Source organism: Aulostomus chinensis, chromosome 12 (genome assembly GCF_037954235.1).
Source record: "Aulostomus chinensis isolate RoL2024-O1b breed Wild chromosome 12, RoL_Achi_v1.0, whole genome shotgun sequence".
Taxonomy (NCBI): domain Eukaryota; kingdom Metazoa; phylum Chordata; class Actinopteri; order Syngnathiformes; family Aulostomidae; genus Aulostomus; species Aulostomus chinensis.
The window spans coordinates 10,940,567-10,960,125 of record NC_141331.1 but is presented as its reverse complement, the minus strand read 5'-3'; the positions used below and the strand labels follow the sequence as shown (position 1 = coordinate 10,960,125).

General features: G+C 39.5%; 2 protein-coding genes across 5 annotated transcripts in view; one reads left to right on the top strand and one right to left on the bottom strand.

The window, feature by feature from the left end:
- The window catches only part of b3galt1b (UDP-Gal:betaGlcNAc beta 1,3-galactosyltransferase, polypeptide 1b), a 45,210-nt gene extending 33,792 nt beyond the window's left edge, over nucleotides 1-11,418 (top strand). For both annotated transcript variants that reach the window (XM_086220091.1, XM_086220090.1), the window contains one exon: nucleotides 5,749-11,418. In XM_086220091.1, the coding sequence (XP_086076217.1) occupies nucleotides 5,984-6,970 (987 nt within the window). In that variant the 5' untranslated portion in view covers nucleotides 5,749-5,983 and the 3' untranslated portion in view covers nucleotides 6,971-11,418. The remainder of the gene's footprint in view (nucleotides 1-5,748) is intronic.
- A 590-nt stretch (nucleotides 11,419-12,008) lies between these two features.
- The window catches only part of stk39 (serine threonine kinase 39), a 29,394-nt gene continuing 21,843 nt past the window's right edge, over nucleotides 12,009-19,559 (bottom strand). For 2 of the 3 annotated variants that reach the window (XM_086220084.1, XM_086220083.1), the window contains 4 exons: nucleotides 16,503-16,555; nucleotides 16,238-16,306; nucleotides 15,703-15,767; nucleotides 12,009-13,649 (listed from right to left, as the gene is read on the bottom strand). In XM_086220084.1, the coding sequence (XP_086076210.1) occupies nucleotides 13,575-13,649; nucleotides 15,703-15,767; nucleotides 16,238-16,306; nucleotides 16,503-16,555 (262 nt within the window). In that variant the 3' untranslated portion in view covers nucleotides 12,009-13,574. The remainder of the gene's footprint in view (nucleotides 13,650-15,702; nucleotides 15,768-16,237; nucleotides 16,307-16,502; nucleotides 16,556-19,559) is intronic. The other variant, XM_086220085.1, reaches the window with a different exon arrangement.

The window sequence follows — 19,559 nt, the reverse complement described above, 5'->3', positions numbered from 1 at the left end:
TGCCAAGGCTTAAAATTAGCAACAACAGTGGCAGTTGAGCTAGTGGCTGGAGGTAAGATCCTTTTTGAAGCTGCTGAATAAGAGCGGTCGAAGTCCACAGGATGGATATCACATTTGGAAAACTCTTATTAAAAATATAGCAATACAAACTGTCTCGCTCTGACTATTACGGAAATGCAATTCTAATGTGTTTACTTTGTCTTTTCTTTTTTTTACCCTGGTATATGCAGTAGTTGCTCAGATATTGTCGGGACCCTATGAAAATGACACGACAAGAATCGTGTGGGTGAAAATCACCTGATATATGTTTAAATTTAAGAAAACATCATTTGACTGACTGTTAACAACCCCAAAAACATGTAGTCTTTTCTCACTATCCTTTAGCTTAATCAACTATAACCAGGGTGTTGCAACAGGGGAGACAAACCATGAAATTGCCTGAAGTCCAGCACTTGAAGGGAGCACCCAAGGACTGCTGGAGTCCACAGCAACGAAGAGAACGTTAAAACTATGTAGAGCTAAGGGGGCCCCGTGCTACTAGCTTGAGCCGATAGGTGGGGTGGTGACTGGTCAGGTTGGAGTCCCCAGGTCTTGCCCGGTGATCCCCAGAGTAGCTAGAATTATCCCTGAAAGACAGCAATACTTCCTTTACTTAAGTGGCTAACCCGTACTATAAAAGCCTTTATTATCACGCTTAAGAAATGGAATGGAATGTAAACAGCTCGGAATTATAACTTCTGAAAGAAGCAGACTTCTGGCAGCTGACGTAGCATGCTTGTTAATAAAGCTAACATTATCCTTATGAGGCGGTTGAAACTTACTGCCCCTGCTTGAGTTTTCATAGCTCTGATGCTATCATGATAACCCTGCACATTTTATAAAAGCACTGAAATTATGTCAAGCAAAAAAAACAAACAAACCACAACTTAATGATAAGAGACCCAAAAAACATACGTCAGCATCCTCACCAGTTGATGACGCAACATAAAACAAAAACTGTTGCTGTCTTTTGGATGGTTTTTTTTTTCTTCTAGTTTTTACAAGGATAATTTGCAGTATTTGTTTTCTCCTACTGTGTGTGCTGCCCTCTGAAGAACAGGATGCAGAAAGCTAGCAATAGCCCTTCATCGCTTCCCTAGAATTATAGAGCATTTATCTACCCACGTGGCTATTTTATCAACGGCTAATATTAGTTCCCTTCGAGGACTGTTGATACCCGATAGATTTCAGCTCTCCTGGTCACAGTTATGCCAGTTTTATGTTTTTCAATCCATCAAAGGTTTCGACTCTCACTCATTAAAGGTAAGCCTATAGATTTTCCTTGATTATAAATGTAAAATATGCAAATGTCAATATTCCCTAAATGTTCCTGCCAGGAAGCAATAAAGAATATAGCTGTATAGGGAATTGAATGTTTCACATCTTCTCGAGTTCATCTAATGACGCATTGATGCAGAACATCCTGACTGTCACTTGTGGACATTATTTTATGAATATATTAGCTTGCAACGGATTTTAATGGTAGGATATTATCCAAGAAAAGATCCGTTTTATTGTAAATGTTTTAGAATTATAGTCATCATCATGAGGTTTAATGATTTCAAATCAATGAAGGATCTTCAATGTGAAAGACTATTCATTTAAATTAGTACACATACTGTATATGGAATTTTATTTTTCCTATTTCAGACTGGCTCTCCATTCTGTAACAGCCAAAGGTTTTTAGCTGTTTTGGGTTTTTTTTGTTGCTTTTTTTGCACGATCGACTATCAGGACGATGATGAAATATGACCCTGAGGAAAAACAGCCTTTTTCAGATGTATGTGTTGTCTCATTTTATGTTTTACTAACACAGCTTGCTGTAAAAACGGTACACGTTGGTCTTTCTGGATTGGTGCATTTCTTGCCTGGTTGCGGAAGATTTTCATTCACTTGTGGTTTCACTTTTTCAAAGTTGCGTATCTTCAGTTTGGCCTTTCGCTTGATTCCTGTTTAATTTTAGAAACAGCAGAAAAATGACTACATAAACATAAATGTGTCCATCCATGATTACCAACCATGAACGACTAAATGTCTTGTTGGACTCACGGATGAGCTGTTTTAATTTTGCCGGTAATAGGTCGAAGGTCGTTGTTGTGGCAACAACAAAAAAAACATATTTTTGACCACAGATTGACAGCTTATATGCTGACAATGACAAAATTCTACATACTATTTTTGATATCAAGAAAAGGATGAATGAGATACCATTTTATATCTAAAAGGTCAACTTCACTTTGATATCTTAGTGTTCTGCCAAAACTTTGTCTAGAGCCATAACTGAATCATGTTTATATACAGATGTCTTCAGGTTGAGTGCATTAGAGATTGAAATTGAGCGAACCTTTTTTTTTTTTAAAGTTTGTATTGAAGCTAAAGTTCAAAGTGCTGTGTTATTAAAAGTATAACCAACAATGAATGATTTGTCAAATGAAAGCCAATGTAATCTTATTTAATTTTTTGGCTCTTGTATGAACCACTAAATTCAATCTGGCAATCTATTAGCTCAGAGACGTTGCGATTGGAAAAACACTTTGGGGACCTGTCTTTAGACGGTCATGGGGCCATGAATCAAAACATTTTTGTTGCGTATAGAAGAGAGTTTAATAACTCTTTTTGTTAACCAGTCCGCCAAACTCTCAACCTAGAGGCTTGGAGAAAGAAATGTCATGCCTTGATGAATGACTGTCTTTGTGCTCTGCTCCCCCGTACAAGTTACTCTTGCTATAATAAATCTTGATAAATTGGCTCTCTGTCGCTAGTATAGGCTAATAATTTCCCCCCATTTCGTTTCCCCCCCTTCATGTCCTGCAATTCCCAAGCTCATAGGTCCAGTACTCCTGTTCCTCCACATAAAGTATTTTTTCATATTTTCCTCTTCTTTTTTTTGCAAGTTGCAAGCTCAATCTGATCACACAGAGCTGGAAGTACTCTCACTATGACATCCAGTATTATGACGGATAGGAATACTAGCTCCACAAAAGTCCAGCAGACTGCCTAGAGCCTTTACTTCATGCAAAAGCAATCTAAACACAAGCTAAAGCTGCTGCATCTGTTTCTGCACACATGCGGATAACCTGTCTGAGCCTTCAGGACCCCTGGGACGAATAACAGATAATACATCTGTGGTTATATAAAAAAAGAAGGACTCCGACTACGATGTACCTTCATACCTGATATATCTCATACTCCCACTCAAAACGTTAGATCTACAGTGATTCTGGAAATCACAAAACTGAATAATGCTCAACCATTAGAGATAAATGATACGTAAAACAAGATTCGACTGTGCAACAGTGGAAACGCATTCATGGATTGAAGAGCCATTTCTCTCCCAACAGGGTTTCCTCAGTTCATTCCCGACTTATTAATGATAGACGTTGTAAAATGTGCCTCCTTCAGCATCAGTCCTGAGAACAAATTGAGTTTGTTCAGTCTTGATAGCGTGTAAGCAAATATGAAACCCAGACAAGCTCTGTTTGTTTTTGAAAAGCCATTTTATGTTCCACAGACAGTCGCATAGACACTGCCTCAGTTCTGTCTCATGAATTATTTTTGCTTTAGTTTGGAAAGCGAGATTTCAAAGTGTCAGTATACAGTAATACTGTGGGCTTCCAACTGGCTCTGTGTACACACGCGTACACGATGTACTGTTGTGTTTATTTGTGTTTTCACTAGATTATTAACCTCAGCGTAAACATAACAGATAATCTCTCCCTCCCCCGAAGGTATCCGAAGGCACTATCCGTAGCACATGTAGCATTTCTGTCTTAGCCATGGAGAAATATGTTTTGAAATTTTTTTTTTTGCTGTCAATTTTACTTGTCAAATCTGCTGATTCTCTGTTTCCTGTCCCTTCACAAAAAAATAACTTAATTGCAAGATGTCAGTGATGTCAATCGAGTTTTAAATGTTAACCAGAACTGCTGACGAAATGAGATCAGAGGTCTGCATTCATAGACAGCACACAGCTTCCTGAGTTTCCAACAATTCACCTATACTGAGACACTAAACCTTACTCTGTGCACACAAAGCCGAAGGACTTCACAGTGGAGAAATCAGAAATTAATTGGGCGCTATGACAAAAATGTCTTTATTGAAAATCTATGGAAGTGATTCCCAAAGTGTGGCAACACCCTAGTGGGCTCCGATGGAATTGCATGTGGGCCGTGGGCAGTCATTTATAGCATATAATTTTCAATTTTGTAACAAAACTTGAAAGGAAAATAAATATGTATAATAATTTGATTATCAGTCAGGATATGGTCTTACAATTCACTATTTCTTATATTTGTTATTTTACAAATTGTAATTTATGTACAGATTATTAATTAGCACTGTACTGTGGTATGTCCTGGTTACTTGTATAAACAAACATAATTACATGCATTTGATGTGATGAAACCCTTGTTCTTTGATTGAAGTAAAAAGTTCCCATTTCTAATCGGGTCACACATTCCATAGTTTGGGACTTGTGGATCTTTGGAGTGACATTCAGTACAGAATAATATGATTCCTTTGCATTCGTTTCTAAAATCTGTTTTGGAGTTTACAATAAATAACAGAATAACAGAGCATGGCTCAGAGGTAGAGGTGCCATCCAGCAACTGAAGGGTTGCTGGTTCGATCCTGACTTCCCCCAGTGACCATGTCTTAGTATCCTTGAGCAAGATACTGAACCCCTAATTGCTCCTGATGGCCCTGCGGCGGACTGGTGACCCGTCCAGCGTGAACCCCACCTGTCACCCACTGTCAGCTGGGATAGGCTCCACCCACCATGACCCTTAATGGACAAGTAGTATAGAAGTAGTATATATATATATATATATATATATATATATATATATATACCTCTTTGTGTTGCACTGTGCTCTGTTCCATCCATCGATTTTCATTCCATTGTGTGTGTGTGTTGACAAGTGTAAATATCCAGCATTAGTTCATCTGACAAATTACCCTCTACAAAGATGAAGGCATCGTGTGGATGTTTCCTTCCTTTTACATTAATGTACGTCAGCATACAATGTGAAGAGGCAGGTTATTGTAGTCTTTTGTTCAATGAAGTACATTTTAAGTGCATCAGCTTTTGCTACTTTCCTGCTTTGAAGATGGAAATTGAGTTTGCTTGCATTATGGTCATTTTCTGTTACAGGCTCTGTTTGCTCTGCCTTTGTTGAATGAAAGAAAAACAGTCAGTGAAAGCTTTATATATATATATATATATATATATATATATATATATATATATATATATATATATATATATACACATATATACATATATATACACATACATACACACACACACACACACACACACACACACATATATATATATATATATATATATATATATATGTATAAACTTTCACTGACTGTTTTTTTCTTTTTTTTCCCCTTAATGTGTTACATTCTGAGTTGTGTAACCGGGACAATTGTTGAGAGAAAAAGGTTTCAGATTCTGGAAATCATCTTGCGTTTTGGGTCTATGACCCAGTAGACCTGTTTTTGGTGGTACTGTGTTCCTTTTCTGTATCTTTGAGGTGAAGGTGGGGGCTCTGAGTGTTTTCTAGATGGATTGTAGCTAAACCTACTTAATGGGGAGGTTTATGGCTCTGTCTTTGTGGATGTAGAGAAAGTGGAATGATTTAAAAGATTGGGAAATATAATCTGTAGTCGTGTTTCATTTCTCTTCTTTCTATCTTACAGATGTAAATGAAGAAGCAGCAGTGTAACCAAGACGTTGTGGACATCCGTGAAATGTTAAAGAGCTTTGCAGTAAAATGCAAACCCCATCACTTCTCTCTGAAGTAATCTATTACTGACAATTAATGTCAAAGTGCACGCTGGAGCAGCTTAAAGCTGCCTCACTGGGTGAAACGCTGCTAATGGAAAGACGGCCTTATAAGATCCAACTCATCAAAATACACCTAAATGTAGCATAATGCCTTCAAAAGTGTCATGTTTATACCTGCTGACAGTGGTGTGCTGGGCAAGCGCTCTGTGGTACCTGAGTATATCTCGCCCAACCTCCACGTACGTCGGCCACATGTCTGTGCCTATACGGAAGACTGTGAAACCCCACAAGAACATCACATTCACCAACATCCGCACCCGCCCCCTCAACCCACATCCCTATGAATTTGTCATCAACGAGGCAAAGAAGTGTGAAAGTGTCGTTCCCTTTCTGGTCATCCTCATCAGCACCACGCACAAGGAGTTCGACGCGAGGCAAGCCATCCGAGAGACCTGGGGGGATGAGAGCACCTTCAGCGACATCCGCATCCTCACTGTCTTTCTGCTGGGCAAGAACACAGACCCCGTCCTGAACCAGATGGTGGAGCAAGAGAGCCAGATCTTCCATGACATTGTTGTGGAGAACTTCATTGACTCCTACCACAACCTCACCCTCAAGACCATGATGGGAATGCGCTGGGTGGCGACCTACTGCCCAAAAGCCCAGTATGTCATGAAGACAGACAGCGACATCTTTGTCAACATGGACAATCTGATCTACAAGCTCCTGAAGCCCACCACCAAGCCCAAAAAGAGATACTTCACTGGCTATGTGATAAACGGTGGTCCGATACGGGACATTCGCAGCAAGTGGTACATGTCTCGAGACTTGTATCCTGACAGTAAATATCCCCCTTTCTGCTCAGGCACCGGCTATGTGTTCTCAACAGATGTAGCCGAGCTAATCTACAAGACCTCATTACACACAAGACTGTTGCACCTAGAGGACGTCTATGTGGGACTGTGTTTGCGTAAGCTGGGTATACACCCTTATCAGAACAGTGGTTTTAATCACTGGAAAATGGCCTACAGTCTCTGCAGATACAGACGGGTTATCACTGTCCACCAGATTTCTCCGGAGGAGATGCACCGCATTTGGAATGACATGTCCAGCAAGAAACACCTGAGATGTTAGGGGCCAGGTGGACTATTGAAAAACAACTCTTGTTTGTTTTGGGGTTTTTTGTTTTTTTTGGCCTTTCTCCCTTTCAAACATAAGTTACACGCTGAATAATGTACAAACTTTGAAGGCTGCTGCAAGTCTCGACTTCACGACAGATGTTTTCATCCATCTATGTGTATTTCTGATGATTACACCTCATGATTGTCAATTACTGCATGAGGCTTGTAAAGCATGCATTCTCATGCATAATCAAACTGCGGTGTTGTTATTGGGAGTTATTTTATACATGAATTCCAGGTCCAACTTAATGAGTAACTAAACCACCAAACCAGCTTTTTAACTGCAAGTCAACAGATTTGGGTATTTAGTCGTGATGCTGACTAAGTCACGTCCAAGTTTTTCCATCCATCCGTCCATTGCCTCTGCTGGTTGTCCTGTACAGGGTGTGAGGGAGCAAACACTGGGCATCTATCTATCAATCTACCTAGTATCTATATCATGAATATGCATAACTGCTGCCCTCTACTGGTTAAAACCTAGCTATTGCAGTGTAATAATGCTATTGGCTGATCTGGTAGCAATTGACATGATGAACAGCGGTAACTGATTTTTATTTGTATTGATTTACCCGCCAGTTATTTTCACAATTAACAGATGAGGTTTGAAGTTTTTAAAATGCTAAAAAAAAAAGGACGAAAAAATAACTATTTCCTCGAGCCCAAAGCAACGACATTCAAATTGTTTCTTCTGTCCAACCTGCAGTCCCGAAAAAAAGGCTCTTTATCTTCAGCCATTGACCAAAAAAGCAGCCCAATTCCTCAAAGGCTTGAACAAAATTTTTGCTCGAAGAAAGTCTTAAATCATTTTAAAATAATCAATAATCAAAATCGTTGGATTTCAGCATTCTGTTGATTTCATTTTAAATTTGTTTGCTTTGGGAAAAAAACAATCAGCTTTTCTGTAAACGTACGAGGGGTTAGCTAACTTTCAACGGTAGTCCTTTTGCGCGATATTCAAGTACAATTTTTAAATGTACAAAATAAAGACATCGATGGTGACAAACAAAATTGGCTAAGACAGAGCACAATCAAAGCTGCGGGTCAGAGAAGAGAGCTTGTTCTCCATCCAGCACACGAAATTTCTCTCACATGGAAGGCGACGGATGAATCTTGGCAGCCGGATCAGGGTTCTGTACGGGTGAAGTGATGGCCACTCACATGAAGGAAATACTGACTGTTCCCTGAAAAGTGATACGATAAAAGTGATACGTTGAGAGGGGACAGTACATTACTGGGACAAAATCCGCTTGACTTGCTACAATGATGTCTGCATCACAGGATTCTGTCCACCCTGTAGCGTTTGAATGAATTATGCAGTAGGTGGACTTAGACCAGGGGGTTTAGTTATTCTTTAAGCTGAACATTCTGTATAAGCACTATGTCAATCAGTGCTTAACATTTTAAACTACAGGCTCACAAGAGTTGCTGCTCTCTGCAATTGTTCCCCACCATCCATAGTGACTGTAAAGAAATGGCTTTCTAAAGTAATTTCAAGGTAGAGGATTGGGCGCCAAAAACTGGAGTCCTGTGGAAAACAATGCACTCTAAAGTTCACTGGGAGGTGATATACATCTTTAGTAGTCTTGAGTGTAACTAACAAAGTGGATATCTTTCAAAGTTCAGTCAAACAGTACCTAAGTCTTGCTTTGTGTTGCTATCATTCTGATGTGGCTCAGCGAGGAATCATGGTGTGTTGAATAAAGTGCAGCCTCGGGATGGTGTCTAACCAGGCTGCGAGGGAGTATTAACGTAATGACTCAGCACCGGCGCCTCACAGCATTCCCGGTCCATCACAATCACACAGAACACAATGCCAGAAGCAAATGAAAGAAATGACAACACACAGCTTTAAAATGACCAACGAAATGTACTGCAGACTCTAAATTGTTACAGAGGAGAGAAAGGAGATGAATTACATGCTTCTGATGCTTTAGTGGCAGACGTAGGGAGAAGGGTTAAAGGAAGAAGGGCCCATGCCTGTCTCAAATACTTGCAGGCCTGATACAGTTGCATTTCCTGCATGTATGGTAGCTAGGGGTGCAACGAAATAGTCAACTCACGAATACGGACCAGGGCTCACGATACAAAATAAAATTAAAGAAAATCAGAAATGCAGAAATCAAATATTCTTTATTTTCCTCCCTAATATGCAGACATACAAGTTACTGCTGCGTCAGTGCAAAATAAAATGCTCTTTACTTTGAAAAATATGGATATTTATCCTTTATTTAGACTGCAATGCAAATACAAACATTACATTTCAATGAAAAAAGTGCTTGGCTGTTGTAAACATTGAGGACAACTACATACTTGAATGAATAGGAAAACAAATGCAAAATAATCCGCAGGGCTGCAGTCTAATCTGATCTATAAATGTCTGACCTCAGTGAACCGTGTACCGACATCGTTTTCACAGTTTGTTTTATCCGCAACCGTCTCACCGTTGCCTTGTCTTTCACGTGGGAAGCCAAAATAAAGTCCACACAACCGATTTGTTTGATGAAGGAGTGTCCGCCACCTGTTCGACCTCGTCTTCCTCCATTTAGAAATAATTGTTTCGCGTCTTCTTCTTCTTCTTCTTCTTCTTCTGTGGCGTTGCCACAGAGTTCGTCTTCTTCTTCTTCTTCTTCTTCTTCTGTGGCGTTGCTACAGAGTTCGTCCTCTTCTTCTTCTTCTTGTAATATTTGTATACAGGAGGCGACAGTGTCAAAAATCATCAGTGTTCGTGGTGCGCGGCGCCGCTTCGCATAGTTGTTTTTTTTTTTTTTTTTTACATTGATTTTTATTTCGTGCGTCTTTGAATTTTATTTCGTCATTTTTTTATTTCGCAAAATTTCGTGACGCGAAATGTCGTAACACCCCTATTGATAGCCTGGAGGTTGGCTGGACTGTTCAAGTAATGCATCTCCTTATGAAATACCTTCAAACAGCCCCCAGAATGTCGCCCTTCACCCATAAAACATAATCTCAAGCTAAATCCAGTCTAAACTCCTTGGAAAATATTTGATTACAAGTTTACATTTTATGATGTTTTTTTTTTCTTCTTGAAAAGTTACAGGCCCAATAAATCAGAAGCCAGCCACTGAAATATTTTTTTGGAAAGGCACCTGTTAGCCAAAAGCTAACGGATGCTACAGTTGACATGAAGTGGAGCACTGATATCACCCTTGATCATCTGAAGTTAGAAAGATAACCACTTACTTGACTACTCAATACTGCTAAGGCCTCTTATGAGCTTATGCATAACATTTTGATTTACTTTTGTAAAGGACTATTGAGTTTACGCAAACTGACAATGAAATCACCTCCGAAATGGACCTAATTGTAGTCAGTATGGATGGTAGAAGCAATCCTTTCAATCCACATACAGGTATGGATTTTAAAATAAAGAGGAGTGACAGTGCTTTAGCAAGACGGCCTTAGTTCAAACCCTCATGCTGACAACCTCCTGCGCTGCTGAAGTGTCCTTGAACGAGACACTGAATCTACCAGCTTCGCTGCTGCTGACTCAGCACCTTTATCTTCCTGCAAAGGAGGATTGATGTGCAAGAATCAAAGTATCAAATTACACATTAAATCTATTGTATTATACATTTTAAAATGATCATTAACCGTTCACGGAGGAGTACCTGAGCGATGAGCGGATGAAAATAATCCAACACGGTTATCTCTTGAGATGAAGTAGCCGAAGCTCTCCTCCTCCATCTCTACCACGTACGAAACCACTACCAGTCTCCAAACAGACCAAGTTCAAAGATAAGATCATTTTTTAATGGATAATGCTCCTGCATTGTGATAATCAAACCAGATCGCTGAATTTCCTGGATGTTTTATGCTTATTGCTGATTGTTATTGTTTACATTCTGTCATTATTTCACTGCCTCTTCTCTTACAAAGAAAAGCAAATGTATTTTTTTTGTCGTTGTTGTTGTTGTTGTTGTTGTTCTTCACGACTTTGACTTTCTTCATACTTGAGGTAAGGTGCCTCAGGTCAGCTGCTGTTCTTGGTTCATGTGTCATCAGCTCATTGCCACATCAAGAGAAACACAGCATCATCATCTTGTGCAACTTTTACTGTAGCTAAGACCATAACAGATGTGATGTATTATCAAATGTATCTGGTATATCAGTGTCGACTGAAGCACTGCTACTTATATCATTTCATTGTTTCTCTCGAAAATGTTGCATTTTTGGCCAAATTTTCAAGCTGTTTTCTTTTTTTCCAGATTTTCTTTTTTATATTCTAAGCTAATGTGACATTTACTGTGAAAGCATCTATCCTACGAGGGGTTGTGATATTTTTTCTTTTTTATATATATATATATATATATAAAAAACAAATACTTGAATAATTAAAGTTATACTACTGCTTTTACATGGTGCCTGTTTCCATTGCTCCCCATTAATAATTACTATTCAAAAATGCATACCATCGTTATGTTTATTGGTGAACAAAAATTTGCATTTATTCCTTTGGAGTCTTTGCCGTTTCACCTTGATATGGCACATTAAAAAAAAAGTATTTAAAATATTACTTGTATTTTACAGCACATTATGGAAGTATATTGCATTTACTTGAGAAAAAAAATGTGTTTCCAAATTAACAAAATGAGCTTTCAGGAAAACGTATTTCCTCCCTTCTTCATCCCTGATCCAGACTTTGTAGAAGCAAACATGTTCTGCCTTTTTACTTTCATCAAATCTTACTTTGCTTTTGATTTGAAACATTTTGAGATTCTCATGGTTTTTATTAACATAGCATTTTTAGTTTGTCAGTTTTGCGTAAGCACTTCCAGACTGTGGTTGTTCAGACGGATGAAAAGCCCGTGGTTGTCATTTTAGAAAAACACAGCAGCAACTTTTTTCATTAAACTGTAGCTCACTAATTAAAAGGAACTGCACTGAATTTACTTTTTTTTCTCAAAATAAAGAAAGAAATAAATCTCATTACCTCAGAAATAAAGGGACTTAATTTCTCAGGTGAATTCTGAGTTGAATTGCCACAAAAACAATTAAAAAAAATATCTGGAAAAGGATTCAGTTTAAGAGATTTGTACAACAAAAAAAAATCCTCGAATTCTTCATCAGAGACCTGAGTGAAGGCAGGTGTAGGCGGTCGATGTGGCGCATAGCAAATAGACTGACTACAAAAAATATCAAACGCCATTTTTAAAATAATATCGATTCTTTATTCTTGCTCCTTGTCACAAATTTGACATCAGCTGATTACAGAGAGGGAACAGGGGGTAATATGCTGAAATGGTACACATACTGTACATAGAAAACAACAAATTACTTAGTAAAATAAAGAATTTAGTAACTTTTTCATAACCACATAAACACTTGAAAAAAAAATTGGAGCTACTGGACTCATTAGGACAAACAAGTGGCTCGTCATTCTTTCAAAAGTTGCCTTTTGGTTTTCATCTTCCAATGCACTGTCCAACACAGTACATCTAATATATCTAGGAGCAAAATTTTTGTTGTGCAGCAGGACACGGCGAGAAAATTACATTTCTTCTGTTAGCCTGACATGTGAAAACACATCAACCAGAGCGGATTACGAGATTACAGGTCCTGTTATGTTTTATTTGATGACAAAAGCACACACGTTAATTTGTCTCCGGAGGGCTTAGCATCTGCTAACCTGGAGCAAACACACTCAGCCCAAAAGTGCATTGTAGCTTCTAGTTATGTTCACTTCATGCTTCACTTGAATTGTGTCATCGCTGCAGTAATACATGTGCGAGATGGTAATTGGCAGATTCTATTCTTTGTGTTGTCTCACTCGCTGACTGCTCACTTAGGCACAGAAAAAATGAACAAGGCACCTCTTGCATTTTGAAGCATTAACACTGTCGGAGCAGCAAATTATACACAGTAGCATCCAGGTCTCATTTTATTTCCTGCACTCAAGCGAATGGTTCCCTTCTTGTCAATGTCAAACAACTCTTGAAATACAATTCATTCCCTTTTTAGACATTCATTGTTATTATGAAAATGTGCTTCTCCCCTCCCCCCCCCCCCCCTCCCCATAAATTAAGCAAATCTTACATTCTGATACAGACCTCAGGGAAGCATCACAAATGGTTTAAGAGTCAAAATTGTTTTCACTTTGGCAAAGAAAAACAACAACAACAAAAAATCGTTTAATTTGAATAAATAATGAGAGCTTTGCTTAACAAAGAGGTAACTTGATGTCAAATAAAAAATAAGGAAAGAAATAAATTACACATTCAAAGCTACATCACCCTCTTCTACCACCTGAGTACATCTTTAGATTCTGGGCTCCATCCTGATCCCGGTTTGTGCGCTGGGCGGTGGAATGTCGTCAAGGTAAAAGGTCAGGGCGCAGTGAGTGGGGAGGTTGGTGCTAAATTGGAGGCGGGGCAGTGGTAGAGTTTGACCTCAGAAGGGGGGGTGTTGGTGAACAGGTGTGAGGGAGGAAAGCAGGTGAGCTTTCGGGGATGATGTTGCAGTAAGTGGTGGTTTGTTCTTCAGTCTGTCTACCCTGAACTCTCTGGCCGCTGTCGCCTGCTTCAGGCACGGAGAGAACATCAGCTAACACTTAGCTGTGCAAAGCCGATCAGCTTCACCTCATCTGGGATCTCCGTGTCGTCACAGCTGGAGGCCTGCAGGAGGAGGAGGACATCAATAAGGTGTTCGGTTGTGTCCCTACACTCTCACTAGAATCCCCTAATTAATCCTCTGAAATCTCTAGGGCAGCTGCTCGTGAATACTCTGGATTAAAATAAAATTTTTAAAAAAAGGTGAAACTCTTGCCGATAAGAGAATTTTTTAAAACACAAACTCAATCTGGGTTTGCACTTGTAATAACCAGCTTTGCTTTGTTTGTTTGGCTGGTGGCACGATAATTCAGAGTTGACGCTCTGTAGGATGATAGAAGTTCATTAAAATCCATCCTTTTAGTGTTACTGTGCTATCAGACAAACCAAAGCCAGTGATTACAACACTCTCTTGGGGGAGGTAAGCAGAAGTCAGATGAAGAAGTCTCTTAAACTGGTCTGAATCGCCCAGTGGGTCAGACTGCAGTTAGTAGTTGCCATGGTGATGCTAACTGCTAAGTTGATTCTGAATGAGACAAGGATTCAGCTCTCAGGCCTCTTGATTTCTGGCTTATTTCTCAAAGACAGTAACTGCTGTTACTATGTTCAACAGGGTCACGTGACACAGTCAACGCAGTAATATGAATTCTTTTTAAGTTTCAAAAACGTTACCAAATTCCCCTTTTTGTTTCCTGAAGGGCCTGGTCTCACTGAACACTGGAGTCTATGATGCAGCTGGAGTCATTCGGAAAGTTACGGTGAAAAATGTTTTGAGTCTTTAGAAACTAATATCAGGTGAAAGATGACAAAAGTGTCCATGTTCCGGTGAAAAATCACGAGTGAAGAGTAAAAACTGTACACCAGCACCAGTGTTCGGAGCATCATTTATACAGTGTGTGTATATACGCAAGACCAAAACTATATGCACACACCGTTAATGTGTGTATCATACACAATATACCCACACAACATGTTCCCGCATACACAGTGTTGATATTCCAAAACTGACTGAACATTCTGGGGAAAGCACAGTTTCAACATGACAATGCCCCGGATGCAAGATGCTCTATGAAACAGATGTGATGTTTGGTGAGGAAGAGACGGACAGGCTTGAACCTTTGGGAGTTAAAAAGCTGTCAGCGAGTCAAGTCATAGCAGTGAACATCAGAATACATTTAAATCAATTGTTGCAAGGTTAATTATTCTCATTCCACATCACTCTTCGCTTAGAGGGGTGGAGTTGACGAATTGTACACGCGCCCTCGGTGGAAGAGAGTTAACATATGGAAAGGGCGCCTGGCGTTGCCCTCTCACTCTCCAGAGACTCGTCCACCTGCAGCGCTCGCTCGCGGCTGACAAGGCAAACACGGCAGAAGTGTCACTCAGTGTAGAACCTAAAGAACACATGCTGTTTACCCACAACTTCAGAAAGGTCAATAACACACAAGTTAAATCTTTGTGTCAAATCCAGAAGGATTGGCACAATCGATTTCTTATTTTCTTTTGAAGTGATTATATATAATGAGTCGCACAAAGGCGACTTAAAGAGCCAACATGCAATTAGTCTTCTTTCACCTTTTCTTCTGCTGGGACGACAGATGAAAAATAACAAGTGGACTCCATATATCCATTAATACACTCAGACTGATTGACTGACCCATAGGTGAACTGTGGCGCGTACAAACAAACAGTATTGAGCAGCTTCAATTATCCAACAATGTGCATCGCTGATGGGAAAACCAGCAGGGGAAAAAAAAACCCAAAACATCTCTGCTACTGAAAATTGTGTTTGACCTTCAGTGTTTGCTTCATACTGCAGATGAAAGGAGGCAGTAAAAACCCCAACACTCTTCTACCAATATTCCACACAGAGGTAAGGTGGTTGCGTACCGCAGTGAAATGTCAGTGTACTTAATATAAACCTAACACCTTCACATCACCGTCAGTAGGAGATGTTACAGTAGTCGGTGTTTTTTCTTCTCCGTCTCTTTTCTTTTTACAATTGCGGCTCCAGAATTTGACACTGAACCTTTCGTTAATAAGCAGTTCGTGGCCGGACAATGTCGGGAAGGACAAACCCAGGAGGGCGTCATCAGTCATCAATCATCTGGACACTCACCAGCTTAAAGGTCAATACTTTGTAGGTAGTTGGGTCATCGACAATCTTTTGAAGGTTAGCAGCAACTGCAATACAGAGGGCGTAACACAATGTCAGATCAGCTGTGAGCTTTACAAAAGTAGGACCGATTTAGAGAAAATAAGTTCTTCCAGTAGTTAGACTTCTGAACTACACATGGCCGCTTTTACAACCTCCAAATTAGATAAGAATGATTATTATTATCATTTCTGTTCAAAGCCAGGGAGTTTCACAAATCATAACAATACTGGTGGGAAAATAGTCAAACAAAGCATTTGGAAAGAACATCAAACACAAAAAATACGCCAAAATACTATGTGAGAAGAAAAAAATGTGTTTTTACCCGAACCGTTAGTATTAAGTGGCTTTGGTGGATGAAAGATAAAATCCGTTTCTCGTAAAAGCCCTTCTAGTAAAGGCTTCACACCCCATTGTATTGATGTTTTATGGGAAAAGAGCTTCGATAATTGCATTATCGAAGGAAGCAATTTACCAGAATAAAAAAGTGTGACATTACCAACAACAACATCGTGCCCATTGACCAAACCAGCAGAGAACAACTCCTGGGAAACTCCATCAGCAGTATCTAGGAGGGTAAGAGCAAGACAAATATTGAGCCAAAAACATTCCACTTAGGAGGTAATTGTGGTAGATGTTTTATTAGATACTGTAATAAGCGTTTGTATTCACAAACACTGCCATTAGACACACAACTCACAGTGCGTGACGATGTTATCACAAAGGGTATGACACATTCAAATCCATTTGGTCACGGCTCTTACCTCGCCCCGGAGTGAATTCAAACCGGATGTCGTTCAGCTCCTTTCGAGAGTTCCTAAAAAGGAGAAATAAGACGGTGATTAGAAAAGCAGATTCTTAAATATCGGATTTGAATTTGATTTGAACAGTAACAGGCAGGCGATGGACAGGAGGACGGAAATGCTTTATTTTTAGATGCAGAAATTAACAAGGCTTCAATGCAGAGAATTCAATCTCTGCTGTCTCCCTATGCTAAGCATGCAGCTATCCCCAATATACCCGAACTACAGAAAAAATAAATAAATAAAATTAAATTATAATCAAGCCCTTTTACTCTGAGTCTGCCGTACTGCTGTAAAAATGGCCTGCTGTAACTCCACTTGTTTGCACTGGTTTTTTTTTTCTACCTCAGGTTTTGTAGCTAATGAGCAATCCTATTTTTGTGCAGCCACTGAATATCTGTGTACAAAACTGTAAAAAGTGAAAGGGGAGAATAGTGTTGGGTATAATAGTCTTTGTGTCTAGTTTCCAAGTCTTATATTTGATTGTATTCTATTTATCACTCTCTCCTTTTCTTACCTGTACTTTATCAAATACTGTAAATTTCTTTGTTGTGGGACTAAATAAGTTTCATTTTATCCTATGCTATACTTTCTGTTCACGAAGCCACGCTATGCCAGCACGATGGCGCCAAGCATGAGAATTTATGATGCGTTCTTGCATATCCGATGTTCATTTACAACACAGGGCTACTTCTCATTGTGCCTAAGCTGAGCCCGAGTTGAGCCAGAGCTGAGCTGGTCATCAAAGTGTCATGCTATCCTTGTATTTTCTGAAAACAAAGCTGAGAAGAGAGGTCAGATTGAATTATAACACTATGCTGAGAAAAAAGTTTTTTCGGGAAAGCTATATATTAAAAAAAAGGTATCGAGAAGGCTACAGGGTGGCACGGTGGTGCAGTGGTCAGCACTGTGACCTCACAGTAAGAAGGTTCCAGGTTCAAGCCCGGGCTCCATCACAGGATCTGTCTGTGTGAGTCTGCATGTTCTCCCTGTTCCTGTGTGGGTTCTCTCTGGTACTCCAGCTTCCTCCCTCAGTCCAAAGACATCAAGAGGGGATGAGGCTGATTGATACTCTAAATTGACCGTAGGTGTGACTGTGAGTGTGAATGGTTGTCTGTCTCTATGTGTTGGTCCTGAGATGGACTGGTGACCTGTCCAGGGTGAACCCCCCCCCCCCCCCCCCCCCCCACCTGTGACCCCTAACAGGAAAAGCAGTAGAAAATGGATGGACGGAAGGATGGACGGAAGGATGGATGGAAGCGGCTCCACATAAATGTACTTAGAATAGGCGAAGTAATTGCCTTGAAAAAGTAATAAATTTATATCAAAAGCTTTTAAATTTTAGTATCAGTGCTGTGTCAGTTGAGCTAGAGAGCTGAAAGGAGGTATAAAAACATAAAAAAGTGCAGATAACATTAGCATCTGATTATCTCAGCATGCTCCAGTTAATATTCTGTTTGGCAACTGAACTAAATAGGAAGGAAGCCACAACTGTGGTGGGATATGTCTGGGAGTTAGAGTAAGTACATTTCCTCAACTATGCTGGAGTAAAATGAGAAAACAAATTACTGGGAACTTGATCATGCCTGATAACTGTGAGCTGAAGAGGCTTTTGGTTATTGAAGAGCAGGTACGCAAAATGCTGTCAAACGATGTTAATTTTTTTGAATATATCATCATATTATGGAACCATAATTCTTACATAATTCATCCATAAACGTGCAGGAAATATCAAAGGCACTTCAGCCTTGTTTTTCTTGAATAACAAGAAAGTATTTTATATGCTGGCCTGACATTTCTCAGCCTTTAGTGATTTTTTTTCTAAACAAGCAGCTTTGGAAAACTCGAGGAAATGTCACCTCTGGACTAAACTGAACATAGAAAATCAATTTGCATCTGTTCTATTTTTAAAAGCTCCGATGACATTGCAACAAGAGCGAGCATATTATGCAAGTCGTAACTTCCTCTTCAAACTGTTCAAACTGCTGACAATGCTACTCTCAGAAGACCTGAGTGCCTCTGTTTGAAAAAAAAAAAAAAAAAAAAAAAGAGAGACAGACCGAATGATTTCCAAACAAAATGTTGACAAAAATCCAATCAGACTGCTGCAGCTCCCCAGTCTCTTCTGCTGGAGGGAGGATCAAATTAGCATAACTCATGCTAATCAGCTGTATTAGTTATGAGAGGAGGCCATTTGTTGTCGTTTACGCTCCCTAAAATGCGATTATATTCATGAAAACACTCTTCAAATCTTTCCACTTGTGCAGACACCTTACATGTGGGTTAATAATCACAATTAGATCCAAATTTAATGAACCAACTTTTACAGTTGCAGCTGACTGTGCTGCGTCGTAAAGGGCCGAATTTTGTCTCCCTCATCACGACTTCTCTTTATTCACCGACGTATCCAGAATTTCTAATCATCATAATTTGATCATATTTCTACAACAATTTTAAAAGTCAACTTTATCCACCGTCCCGAAGCGACACTTCATCAATCTGGGGAAAATAGCGTGAATGCCACTTTAACCTGTTCCCTTGAAGTGATCCCAAAATTCATATTCAAGGCAAAACACAAGATGAATGATTCATGGTCAGTAATCTGCTCCTCAGATGGAGACGGGTCTGTTGATCGAATCAGCATTTGGAGGATAAATTGTAAAAACAAACAGGAGCCTCGTGTTATATCTCGTATGTAATTGCTACATCAAATAGGAATGAAATGTTCTGTCAAGTGTACCCTTTGTGGTTGATGTATTACAAAACATAATACAAAAATCCCATCATCAGCATGTCAAGCGTGTTGAACTGGAGAGTATGTAGTGAAACGTCTTCATATGACACCATGATTTCATTTGAAAGCCTTTTATATCTGAGGAAACAGAAACGTCATTAAACGTGTTGAAACCTGCCCCCATCTTTTATACTTAATATTCTAGCGGAAAAACAAGAGGCGATCTGTCAGCCTAATGCAGCCATCACATTGCAGGCATTGACTGCATTTCTCTGAGGAGGAAA